Source organism: Actinia tenebrosa, unplaced genomic scaffold (genome assembly GCF_029948245.1).
Source record: "Actinia tenebrosa isolate PJP-AT-01 unplaced genomic scaffold, QUT_ActTen_1.0 PGA_scaffold4__44_contigs__length_22323623, whole genome shotgun sequence".
NCBI lineage: Eukaryota > Metazoa > Cnidaria > Anthozoa > Actiniaria > Actiniidae > Actinia > Actinia tenebrosa.
The window spans coordinates 9055466-9068910 of NW_028292581.1; the positions used below are offsets into that span (position 1 = coordinate 9055466).

The following is a 13445-nucleotide window of genomic DNA, read 5'->3' on the forward strand; positions in this document are numbered from 1 at the left end:
ACGAAGATATAACTAGCTAAAAACTAGTGTGAGCTGCGTCGGTGTTTCTAATGAAGCAGTAATGATAAAAAGGTAAATAATACCTTTTTATCATTACTGTGTCATACATTACGACATGGTTTGTCTGTCTGTCTGTACGTTAAGTACAAGCTCTGTTTTTACTGTAGGAAGTTAATGAATCCGGAACAACAGTGTTGATCCAGAACAAAATTTCAGCAATTATCTCTTTGATAATCCTTAGTCTTAAAAATGAGTAAAAACATTGCGCTATCTTTATCTGTTTTTTTCCTGCGACGGCTTTAACTCTAATTCGCGTAAAAAGATAAACACTTGTAGACTTTGCTTCTTTATTAAGTGATCTGACACAACATTAGACTAATAGTGATACAGTCAGTGATTACACGTGAAATCCAGCCGCGTGTCAATCGAGTGTGAGTCAAGAATATAGAAAAAAAAAAAAAATCTCTGATAGCAGAATTTTGGCGCAGGGCAAGACAAAGCGCAATATTACCACAATGACAATCAACGTGTCCGGAATACTTATTTAGTGATTTTTTTTAAATTGAAAAACTACTGAAACATACAAACAAAAAACAATCAAGCGGCGCGGATCAACCAGATTATCGTATCGCTATCTCCCACTTGTGTTTCTCCTAACAACCCTCTCACGTCTCCGTGTTGTTACTTTGCACATGAGACCCACTCAGCAGCTTCCTTTTTGCTTGCGCCTTACCATAAGTAATTGCACTAACAAGCTGATTGAGTGGAAATTTTTTCAAATAAAAAACTGAACACAATGGGGGAAATGTTTGGGAAGTAATGAATATAGATGCGCAAACTTTTATAGCCAGATTAAAATTCCCTACAAGACTTACCTGAAGCACTTTCCGGCTTATCAATGCTTAGTAGTTTTTTCACCCCTTCTCTAGTGTAATGACCCTTTAATCTCAGTCAGACATCCACTCTCGATCTTATCTTCTGCTATCTGTTCCAGCATACGATCCGACATGTTATGTGTCGTTCATGATCAGTTTGCTGAATGTTTTGTATGACTAGAAAGCAGTTTTTGGAAAAAATTGTTAAGAACTGGTACTGGTATATTATTTTTGATATATTTATGGTTCATTGACGATATCCAATAATTTTACCAACTAAATAAAATGTAGATGTAGATGTTCGCAATTCTTATAAAAAGTCTGAAAAATGAGCTAAAAGATAAATACTGACCGGGTAGCTATGTTGGGAAAACATTTTTCGAAGAAAATTCCGGATGTCACGCAGGCTACTAAAAACGAGCTCTAAATACTACGAACCAACATGGCAGCGATGAAGTCACGTTCAATGGAAGACAAAGAGGAAAAGTCGGTCCCCTCTCCCTCTGCAAAATCGCGGTGCAAAGAAGGCTACAATTTCAGTTAAAACCTAATGTCTTCTATTTTTAGGAAACGTTTCATTCTCTTGAGCAGTGTTTCTTTGTCTGACAAAATGCTTAAGAAGATGCATGTATATATGAATGATCTATGATTTTATGTTTAGAGGCATATCCTCAAGCAGAAGACTGCGCCCTTCTCAAAGTCGGCTATGGGTCGATTCCTGTGGACATTAGCATGACCAGACTGGGACTCCAAATTCCAACTTGTCCTCTTATTTACCCCGATTCATCTAACACTTAAAATGTTGTGGACTCACGGGGCGTAGCCGAGGATTTGAAGGACTTTGTTTTTTACCACAGAAAATTAACAATTTTACAACGAAAACAAGTGTAAAACTCGAAATAAAAACGATTTCAAGCGCGCGCGTGTTTTGCTGACGTATAATTTATTGGTATGTCTTCCTATCTCCCCCGGCTCTAGACCAATCAGAAAGCAAGAAAATTCATACATGTGGTAAAAATATGCTTGCCTTTAAAAATGGTGAACTGAGCCTCATAGTTCGTACACTTTGAAATTCCACGGACCTTCACGGGAACACATGAATATCCTACTCGAGTATTCCCTGTCAGATACTGATGTACATATTGTATATTTGTCTTGGCGAATCTCTTAAATGAAAAATATACCCCATACTTTGGTCAAAGACTTTCCCCCATGTTAATGTTATAATATAAATGTAAGCCTTTATTAACAATATGTCAGTTGAGATATATAGATAGACTTACAGTAAGCTCCGAGCATGCGCTCAGTTTGTTTTCAGGAGTTTCATGCATGTTAGGATAAAAAACCCGTACGATTATAGAATTTAGTAGAGGTAATACTTCTTGACTCAAGGGCCAAATAATTGCTTTAGATGAGGAACCAATATGATTTCAATGTCAATCGTTTGTTTAAAATCTCTCTGATTTGGTCTATTTGACTCATTTGGTTTTAAAACACCTTACCTATAATTGGAGACCTATAAACTGAAAGTATGAAGTTTTATGTGCGCACACCCCTCAGAAAGAGTAGAATAAGTTTGAACAAGCTATGTTTTATATACATTTCACGTTCATATCGAATTGGCTTCTACTCGGTCATCGATCTTTTCGTTTGATTTCGTAAATATCTACAATCATTAAGATTTTCAGTAAGTCTTGGATTATTCATACCAATTTTAACAGCATCTGTTCTTTTAATCCCAGTCATTTTGCTTTTACTCTTTTCACTATCCATCCCAGTCGCTTTTCTTCTATTGTTCTGCTGTGTATAGATTGGTGGTAGCGCGACTGGTGGTAAAATCTCAGCCAGCGGTCGTTCCCCGTCTGGTTCGCTTTTCTCCTTGCTCTGACAAACACCCAGCTTAACTGGCAGGTCTGTATTATTCTGTAAGCAACGTCTAATCACGCATTTCTTACGCAAATAAAACGGTTCTTCAGTGTAAAGCTTAGGTCTTGGCTTCGGTCTCTGCGGTACGTTTGCCTCCAACAACATATCGTTAAACCTTTGGAATAACGACTCATCAAGCGATCCATACTTTGTTTTGTTTTTACTCGATTCTGTCAAATTTTCTTGTGAGGAGTCAGAATTGATACCCGAGCTTAATGTTCTTCTCAAAAGCCGCGGTGAAGAGCAAGGTGAAGGTGTTTGTTTCTTAGAATCTGAGAGTACATCATGCAAGTCTCCTGTGCTGTAACTTCTCTTTGTTAAAGAGGTTTTTCTTTGGGGAGATTCGTTCAGTTGGCCATCAACTTCAGATACAAGGATCTCAGGTATATCAAAGTCAGTATCAGAGGTCTGACTGTTTGTTGGGCTTGATCCAAAGCTCTGGGCATCGAATACGCTTTGCCGTGATTCGTAAACATCATCTTTGCTGTCTTCTATCTGAAATGACGCTGATTTGAGATTAAACTGCACTTCTGACGTTGGGCTATCAGGACTTTGTACAGCCTGCATTGCACGCCTTCGCGATAAGGGCGAATGAGGTATGTACCCTTCGTACATCGAATTGCAATTCCGCGCACTAAAATTGCCATTTTGTTTGGCTTTGTTTTCAATCGACAGCGACGAAGATCTACTCAAATGCAGTTTTGCACGTCGCAAGCTCAAACTTGTTGGTAACGAAGAGCTTCGACTTCTGGATTCAGTTTCGAACACAGCTCCAGAACTGTCTTTTTCGAGAACGCAGACTTTCTTGCTGGACTCTGCAGACTCCTTGATTTCTATGCTCCTTATCAGGTCTTTCTTTGACTTTCGAAAATTTACCGCGCAGTAGCTCTTCTCTTTCTCTACTGATTTGCAGACGCCTGCTAACTCTTTCTCATAAAGTGCATTTCTTGCTATGATGGTCTTTGCCACTTTATCTGATACAAGAGGAGTAGTTGCTCTTAAGGTATTCCTCTCCATTGTTACTCTAAGTGATTTTCCTTTCCCTATGAACAGCGCAACAGAATGACGGGTCTTATGAAGTGGTCTCTGGCTTAGTAAGCGTTCTAAGATTGGATGGATCAAACAGGATCGTCTTATCCAGTTCTTAAAGTATCAAATAGCTTGTCGGCTGTTATTTTCCATGACATCTCAAGAGCTCTTGGAATCATTGTTTACATAGATTTCTTCGCGACCTGCGTTTACAGGAGTGAGAGAGAACGAATACTAGATACCTTGCACGCACTTGTCCTATTGTCACATCACGACTTTTTACCTTAACAGGGTCGAGTCAAGGTAACAGAATCTCGACGTTGAATGACATCGATCAGAGCACAACCCGGAATTCACGGAAATCAGCTCTGCAGACTTCTCGGTGCTAGCTTGCTCATTGCGCAGTAAATCTATCTAAGTTTTGCATGATTTTGCTATTGACTTGGTGTTCCGTTAGTGGTGAACAACGTTCTTCTAAGAATATTGAAACCAAGTTTACGTGCTAAACAGTCCACTGCTCAATGCTCGACAGCGCAGGAAGCTACACAGGCTCGAGTTTAATAGCTGTGACGTCAACGATACATTTGATCATTAGGAATGATATGAACTATAAAAACTTCACTTGGCTCTTTTACAAGCACCCTTTTTTAAGTGCCCGATCCGTTGGTATGAAGCTTCTGGATTCATCGGTAACCTTCAATAACTTCAGGCTTGTTTTATGCTAATTTGTTTAATAGCTATGGTGTGGGGAAATCAATTCAAAATTTGAATGTTAACTTTCTATCTCTCTAGTAACGAGTTCTTAGGGTCTTAGAAATCTGATAAACGTTAGGATACTGATAAGACCAATTATTGGAAACACGATTTTATTTTCTTCTTAATGATCCACTGATACCATTGCAACCTAATGAAGGGCGTGGTCAGAGCATAACGAAATACTCTTCGGTACATTACCGTGAGTAAAATCCAGTTATAAGCTATATCATCCTAAGATGTCAAGAAGGATATGTCGTGGCACCACTTGACGCTAATAAGTACCTACTTGTTTGGTGAAAAGAAAAGAAGATAAAGAAGATAAAGATGATGATTAATTTTAACCATGACATGACAATCAAACAAAGTTCATCAGATTTCATGAGAGCTTCCTTAACATTTACATGATTACAAATATTGCTATTGTCGAACAGGGTCAAATATTGACCGGTAAATCTTGTAAAATTCATAGTTTTTTTTAATACTTTAAAATATTTTTTAAATGTAGACCTGTGGCAAGGTTTACTAACGAAAATTATATTAACATACGAGATCCACATCGTTTTATTGCCTTAAAATCTGCTCAAAGGACGAATGCTTACACAAGAAATAACTCGCGTCACTGACAAAGACAAACTTTTAATTGAAGTCTAGCATATATATAAATTTATAAGTCAGATCAGTTCTATAAGAGAGAGCACAACAAGCTAGCATACGTGACTCAATCTGATGTTCGCTTAAATAACCAGGTTGATTTTATCCCAAGTAAAAGATAACCTCGAAATCATCTTTTCCGGGGACGAATTACTTGCAGCTCACGAAAAATAATAAATGTCACTAGAATTATAATTCGTATAATTTCTGGAAATCCAAAGTCAGTTAGAATATAGTTAGTGTAGTTGCATTCTAGTGTCGTGATGTATTAGGACAGGTCATCTAGCGCTATTATCACCGCGTCAATGGATATCACCCATTAGTATTTTTGTCAAGTGAATATAATAATGATGACGTCAAACAACGATTACTGTAAATCTCTTGTGGATTACGATCAGTGTGGACTGTAGATCATTTAATAGTTGCTTTTGTTCTGATGATCGTGCTATGCCAGTTAGTTATATCACGCATTGCACGTACCTTCAGTCATGCTTGTCAAGACGATAGCAATAAATACGCCCCTAGCGACAGCTTTTCTAAGCCACTCGCTATACAAACGTTAGCACTTGGAGCCTACAGCACGAAACAACTAATTCTGTAAAGTTTCTTAATTAAAACGAGTCTGTGAAAAAATAGAAACTCATCGCATTTAAATATTCTTCTCAGATTTCAAGGGAAGCTGTTTTCAGTTTTGACAGACTGGAAATTTTCTTATTCGTGGAATGGTTAAGAACAGTGGAAAAGTTCCTAAAGAATACAACACTCTTAAGACAGAAGTGCTAGAGTTAAATATGAGCTACATGTCAAAGAAAAAGGAGAAAGAGGACCTGCTAACTGGCCAAAACGAACAATCGCAAGAACATTCGGTTACCAAGATGGATAATAGCAGAAAAAAGTTATATGCTAAAGTTGAAGATTTGGGATTTTTTCGAGCGCGATCTTTGACATGTAAAGATGTGGGAACCTTTGTAAAGGATGATCGACTGCGTTTACGTCCTAAGGAACAAGGGTCAAGAACTCTTGATAAAGAATTACGAGGAGGACTAGCTTCACAACAACATAGCCCAATGAACTCCCCTCTAGCAGCTCGAAAATTTGGGAGGCATCTATTTGAAAAGAGGTCAAGTCTGCCAAATCCCCTCCATGTATGTTCAGTAACGAATTCACCTCGTTTTTCAAGACGAAATTCTGATTTTATCTCAAGCAAGCAAGCTGGACTCAGTGCCGAAGATATCCGAAACCTTTCCGAAAGTTTATCTCAGTTAGAAAAAGCAAAACCGAGGCCAAAACCGTACGAAGAGAAGCCATTTTATTTATGTCCAGAAAATGGGTCATTCAGACGAAACTACTGGGAATCAGAAAGTGTAGCGTTAGAGAAACGAATTTCGGATGCACAGAGAAGAAGGGTGTCCCGGGTAGAAGAGGAGAAAGTTCAAGAAGAGAGGCCCCTAGCTAAAATCTTACCACCTTTTAAATTATCGAGTATTTATACACAAGAAAGCAACAAAGCGAAGCGCAAGGAACCTGAGAAAGAGACAAAAAGGAAAGCAAGAGCTAAAAAGAAAAATGGTTCCAACGAAAGATTGTCTGTAGACGTTTCACTTCTTACAAAGGATCTCACTGACTGTAGATATTTAAGGATACCAAAAAACTCATAACATATATGTATATATGAGTACGATAATTTTTTTGCTTGATCAATTATATTGTTTGCTAAGCTAAAAAGGCTAAAAAGGCTAAGCTAGATAAGTATATAAGCCGGTCACATGCGCAACAACGTAGACGTTTGAATCCATACGGAAATGTGCAATTGTTAGGCTTCAATACCTTTGTTCACTTACGGAATTTCAATCTCAAACTTTCAACTTTTACTATTTGAGGTAAGATGCTCTTTCGAATGATGATATCTTATTGGTATTGAACAAGAGAATATGAAGTACTTAATATTCTCTTGTATTGAATTAATATCTAAAATGTAATGCTAGAGGTGCAAACTTCTCATTTACATGTACGTTCAAATCTTATCATATGTGTTTCATGATTAGGAAACAAATTAAGAAACTGTAGCATAAATGAAAAGTGATCGCAAGCTAAGATAATACTCCATTTTACATTTCCATTCACTGAGTAACCAAGAATAATATGTCCAAGCCAAGGTTAGAGTTGCTGCACATGATTAAGAGTATAATATTAGTTTTGCTATCGGGAAACGCCAGCCTCGACTTGGAACTATTATCCACAGTCACTGAACAGAACTATAAAATGGAATATTAAAGAACATCTAACTATATATCCTCTATTCATAGCTACACGCTTAGTAAACTTGAATTTTGATAAGAAATTGTGTAGTACAAAGTAAATGGGAATTTCTTAGAAATAATTATGATCCAAACGAGCTGATCACGTTCCCTGAAAGGAATTGTGGGTCAACTATTGTTAGTTAGCATTTTCCAAGCATTTCAGTTCTGAGTCTACAATATGTGGACTTTTATTGTTAATTTGAATAAAGTTTAGCCATAAGTTTGACTAGAGTTTACGATCAATTAAAAGAAGGAATAACTCGTATTTAATAGGTTGTCGTGGCTGAATCATAGGAAATGCTGATCAAAATTCAATGTTAAATCCTCAATTCTGATTGGTTGACCTTGAGTTCGTACTGAAAGTCAACTCAGCGGGAAAATTCTGATAAAATATAACAGTGATAGTGATAACAATGGTGCCTTATTATGTACCAATGTGAGTACAAATGTGAAATCACGATATATGAAGTGCGCGTTAGTTTACAAATAACTCAATGCGATACAAAAGACTCATATTATTTTTACTAAGTAAAATAAGTAGCTTCCATTTCAAACCCACCATACTCGGCCAAAAATATATTAATATACTCAATATTCAAAAATTGATAAATATGAAAAAATGATACAAGAGTTAGTATAATAAGAGACTTAAGCATAGCGCGGTTTCTACTGATTGCTATACGATAAATTCGTAGCCGTACCGTATCGGCGCAGTCTTTATCGTAGCCGTAAATACGCGTTTGAATTAAAGGTAGAAAATGGCAAGCCATTTCCATCTTACGACATGTCATTAGGTGTTCATGTTTGTAAGCTAGTACAATAAGTTTACCACTCATAATAAAAGCGGCGCTCTTATACTCGGTAGTTGAACAACTCTTCAATTCTGACAATGTGTTGCTGCGCAATAATCAGTCATGTCGCGCTTTAGTTCTTTGTTAAACAGGATGATGTAGAATTCCATTGTCCATGAGCTAAGCGCGTGAAGCAATGTTCACCCTGATTGAGAACAGTGCGGCAGTGTTCTTGCAGTTGGGATTCAACCACGAGACCCATTAAACCAGCCGTAACGATGCCACCTTGCAACGCCGCAGTCAAAAAAGCGCGGGAAAATTCTTTATAGCGCGCGTGGTTATCCATTCCCGCCACTGCAAAGGTGTTGAGGTAGAGTGCTCCTTCTGCCATCCCTGTAATAATGACTAAAACTATGATGAACCAGAAATTCGGCATAAATCGATACCAGCTTTCGAAGATTAATAACATCAGGTTGCAAGCAATGATCGTTGTTAGAATCCAGGTCTTCTCTGTTACAACAGTGCAGGATGGCTTGAAAGACAGTATAACGAGTCCATATGAGCGGCCAATAATTTCCCCTAGCCAAAACGACAGTGTGTAATACTGGAAATGATTGCGGGGATCGAATGGTGAATTCTCAAATGCAATGGTAGTGACGACACCTTGCATTATGAGGTAGTCGGAAAACAGTCCAATAAATAGAAGTACAGCCAAGAACAGGTTATTTTTGGCTGCTAGAAACTTTTCTTTCCAGGTCAAATGAATATGCATATCTTGATCTTGCGTCTCTTCGCCAATACGCGTAAACTTTACGTCATTTCCACGTGCAGTGGCCGCGCCTCGTCCAGGGGCGTGCCTTCTTGTTATTACCCAGGCTATTATTGGGATGAGTGGTAGGATAACTAACAAGATCTGCAAGGTAGTTTTAGGATTGACGCAAAATAAAGTCGTCATACCTAAACAAACAAAAATAAAATGTCATCATTATCAGTTATGATTAGAGTGAGTTTGATAGAGGAACTTCTTGTTAAAGTTGAATGCAAATAAGGAAGATATTGTATCCCACTTTTCCTGTGGTGAATGGGTGATTTCTGTCGTTTTTTTCTTTTTTCCTTTTTTTTCTTCTCATTAATGATTCATAATTTCATAACTAAATTTATCGATATTGTTCTTTAACTCATGCTTGGTTACTATTGCTACACATCTACCCCAATCTCACTGATTTTTTTAATGTTTATCCCTCCTTTTTCACACGGATAATTCGTGGCTAAATTTCGTAGGTTTACTAAGCTGAGCTACTGCCGTATGTAGTACGATTAAAACTATTAAAGCCGACGACGAATTTAGATTACCGTACTGATCTGTTATGTTCAAAAGTGTTGTCTAGACGTTCCGTTATGCAGATTTGGCCAATTGATCTTTATTTGCATTCATAATATAACTGTTTGATTCTGATATAGTAGTCTGGTCATAATTGTATATTTATACACTTTTATACCTATAAAGTCATTACGATTGTAGAGTACAAACACTAAAAGTGTGCAACACTTTGCACTATTTAGTAGTAAATAGTGCCAATTAAACAATAGAAAGTGTTTTAGTTCTAACAGGCAACATTTCTGTAATTATATCAGATCATTAGTATTTTAGTTCTAACAGGCAACATTTCTGTAATTATATTAGATTATTATCAGTTATATCAGATTCATAGTGTTTTTAAAAACACTATATTTCTTTGCTAAGTGTTCGAAAAAAGTAATATTATAATTTATATTCGAATACATCATCTATTGAAACGAAGTATTACATAAGGGACCGTTCATTATTTGACTGGGGGAGGGAGCTTCGCCTTTTCCAATTTCTACCCCAGCCCCCGCCCCCAGTTAAATAATGAACGGTCCCTAAGAAGCCGAAGGATTGGGGATTAACTAGCCCCCTTAAAACTTATGGTCCAATTTTATTTATTGTTAGATACAAAAAAAATCGAGAATGAGAGAGAAAAATTAAAGATTATTCAGTTCTATATCGAGATAACAGGGAATCCTTATGACAATACATGATTCTGTACCATAAAACCCAAAGCAAGTAAGACTTTTTTCCTGGGTGATCAAGCTAGAGAGATTCCCCCCTCTCCCAGCACGCTGCGGGGATCTCTGGCCGACACCAGTGCGATACTCATACACTTAATTATTAAGACGTAGATTTTTCATATTAGCATGTGCTGCTGCTAGTATGCCAATGTTAATCATATATCCACACCAAAAGAACACTTCCAGTCCACTAATTATAATATCCTACTAAGCTCAATAAAGTCAGAGAAAAGATCATTCAAAATCATTCTATAATTACCTGAGATATAACTTGTACCAATGACAGATCCAATACCAGTCCCAGAAGTGAAAGAATGTACTGTTAATTCTTGATGCAAGGACGTTGCAGATAGAAAACCAATCTCAGCAGTACCCATTCCCAGAGAAGACACAACGACTCCTATAAGTCGTAGACCAGGATTAGGTATAAGTGTTATTAGTAGTAGTCCGGCACCAAAAAGAACAGAAGAGGCTATAGCTTTGTTCATCAGGGACAGCTTATCGATGTAATAAGGAAGAAGTAGGGTCATGATGAAATATGGAGTGTTGAAACACAGGATTATCGAGGTTGATGGAATACCAGTCGAAGCGAGGATGTCTTGTGCTGAGATAAGTACTGAAGAGTAAATAATGTACGTGAGGACTGCGATACATAGAAACCCTATGATATCAGTCTTCTCCGCTTGCTTCAAAGGTTCTTCTTCTTCTTCTTCTTCTTCCTTTGAGGTTTCTTCGAGCGCTTTCTTGGCATCCATCTTGGTTGATGAATATTTATTTTTTACCTTTCTCTAGACACACTAGGTCGATCGTGCTTACTTCGTGCTTTTGAGCAAAATGCGTTGCTAGGATAACAGAAATATATGCAAGGTATAGCAAAGCGCGAAATTCTTAATAATATTGAAAAAACTCCGAATCGCTTTTAGTATATGTATGTTGTCTGAATACTAGCTTATGTTAATCTCCTGGTTTCAGTTCATGTAATAGGAAAGATTGTTTTAAAAAAAATAATTAAGAGTGCTTTCCGGTCTGTGACCATCATAGTGGTCCCTGGAGAGATAATTATGAATATATTAATTCAGAAAATATCGGAAATAATATGAAATTTATATAAATACAAACTGTAAAAAATGTAAAAAGAATAAAGTTTTTAAGGTTATCTTTAGGAGTACTGATCTCAACTGTGAGTTTGTAATTGTTTGGAAGGACGTTGAAGGTTGAACTACACATACATCCGCGCATAGTTAGTAGAGCGGAATGGCTTAGAAACTCCATAGAATAAAGGCATTGTTTTGCTTTTGATGTTAAACCGTACCATCATGTGATACTGACCGTGCACAATGAACCAAAACAAGTATGACTGACAATACTGATTTTCTTATTATTTTAAAACGATTTTTTTAGGGAAAAAATTCTATATTCCCTAATAGTATAAACAAAGTGCAGAACCTTTTTTCTTCTCTGTGCACGGTCAACGTCATATAACAATGGATAAAGTCGAACAATTTCCTAGAACAATAGGTTTCCCAACGATTCCGCGCCATTTACTATATGATCCCCGCATTATTAACTCCTGTTGTTCTATAAATCTCTTTATATTAACTAATATGCATTAACTAGAATGAACCAAAGAGAGACCCTACTGCAAAATGGTTTCAAGCGAGCACTTGTTTTTCGTTCATTGTGATCTATGTTCTACAAATCTTCTCAATATTAAAACAAAAACACCCCATCAATGAATATTTTCTTATAATTTTTCAGCAGTTTTTTATCAGGATTTTTAAACGCACTATTCTTTGACTTCAGAGCTTTGTTATTCACTGAATATGAGTAAATAAAGGTTGTATTGTATTGTATTGTATTGTAATATGTCTACGGGAAATGTCCCGCCGGAGGGGACATTTCCCGGGAAATTTCCCACTTTGGGGTCCATCCAAGTGGGAATTTTCCCCCGACCGGGAATTTTCCCATGAAACCGGGATTTTTCCCCGGGAAATGTCCCCAAAGTGGGAATTTTCCCACGGGACAGGGAAATTTCTCCGGGAAATGTCCCTCAAATGGGATTTCTCTCCTGTGACAGGGAAATTTCTCCTGATGATTAATTTGCATTTTTAATTATAAAAACCATTGTTTAGTCGTTATTTATTATTTTTTTAGCATATCTTACTAATAATCAATGTACTAAACAATTTTTTTTATCGGATTAGAACTTAATTTCTATTTTTTGCCCTTTCACTTATGGCATTACTTTTCGAAAGATTGGCTTAGCAAATAGAGTATTTAGGAAAAAAACCTTAAAACCTTTTAAAACCTTTTGTCGTTACTTGTTCTTTCAATTATAATTAGCAAACCTGTTCATCTAATATTAATATTTCAAACATATGTTGAATGTTTTTTGCACTTTCCTATATGCTATTGGATTACCGGGAAGATCTAACTAACTACCAAGACTAGGAGGTGGCCTGTAGAAAATACTTTCCTTATCTCCCGTTCTGTTATTTGTTTTTATATTATATTGATGATATTGGCGTTCTATCTTTCTATGCAAACCAATGAAAGAAATAACAACATCATGCAGTTCCTTGTATTTTTATTCGTTGACTTGACTGACCGTGATAACAATGCTGAAAAGAAGGCACAACTCCAGGTTACCGTAAGATATGACATTAGTTTGAAAGGACGTGTCCTTAGTTTTGTTCCAATAAGTCTTATATACAAAGCGGTGATTCAATATTGCCAATCTAAGAGAGGAATAAGATCCCAAAGCTCAAGTTGACGGTGGACTGGGAAAAAGCAGAACAAACAAACGGCAAAGATCCTGCACCTTTAGCTATTAATAACATTTTCAGTAGCCGTTCTTAATTTATTCGATAAATAAGGGAATATATATATATATATATATTCAGTTACCACGGTCAATGCAAGCCAAAATTACTTTTACTATAAATAAGCGTAAATTTCAGTATTCGTTAAGTGGGTATGTTTATTCACTCGCAAAACATCACGGGAGGACGACACGCCCTTCTAGT

General features: G+C 36.8%; 2 protein-coding genes across 3 annotated transcripts in view; one reads left to right on the plus strand and one right to left on the minus strand.

The window, feature by feature from the left end:
- The first annotated feature begins 5569 nt into the window (after positions 1-5569).
- LOC148906992 (uncharacterized) overlaps positions 5570-13445 on the plus strand; it is a 47853-nt gene continuing 39977 nt past the window's right edge. The window contains exons 1-2 of one of the 2 annotated variants that reach the window (XM_089037171.1): positions 5570-7117; positions 10706-10815. In XM_089037171.1, the coding sequence (XP_088893297.1) occupies positions 5960-6895 (936 nt within the window). In that variant the 5' untranslated portion in view covers positions 5570-5959 and the 3' untranslated portion in view covers positions 6896-7117; positions 10706-10815. Of the gene's footprint in view, positions 7118-10705; positions 10816-13445 lie in introns of those variants that run through there. The other variant, XM_089037172.1, reaches the window with a different exon arrangement.
- Positions 7334-11174, minus strand: LOC116305978 (uncharacterized). The gene is made up of 2 exons (XM_031715990.2): positions 10679-11174; positions 7334-9285 (listed from the first exon to the last, which is right to left on the minus strand). The coding sequence occupies exons 1-2, from the start codon at positions 11172-11174 to the stop codon at positions 8462-8464; spliced, it is 1320 nt and encodes a 439-aa protein (XP_031571850.2). The 3' UTR covers positions 7334-8461.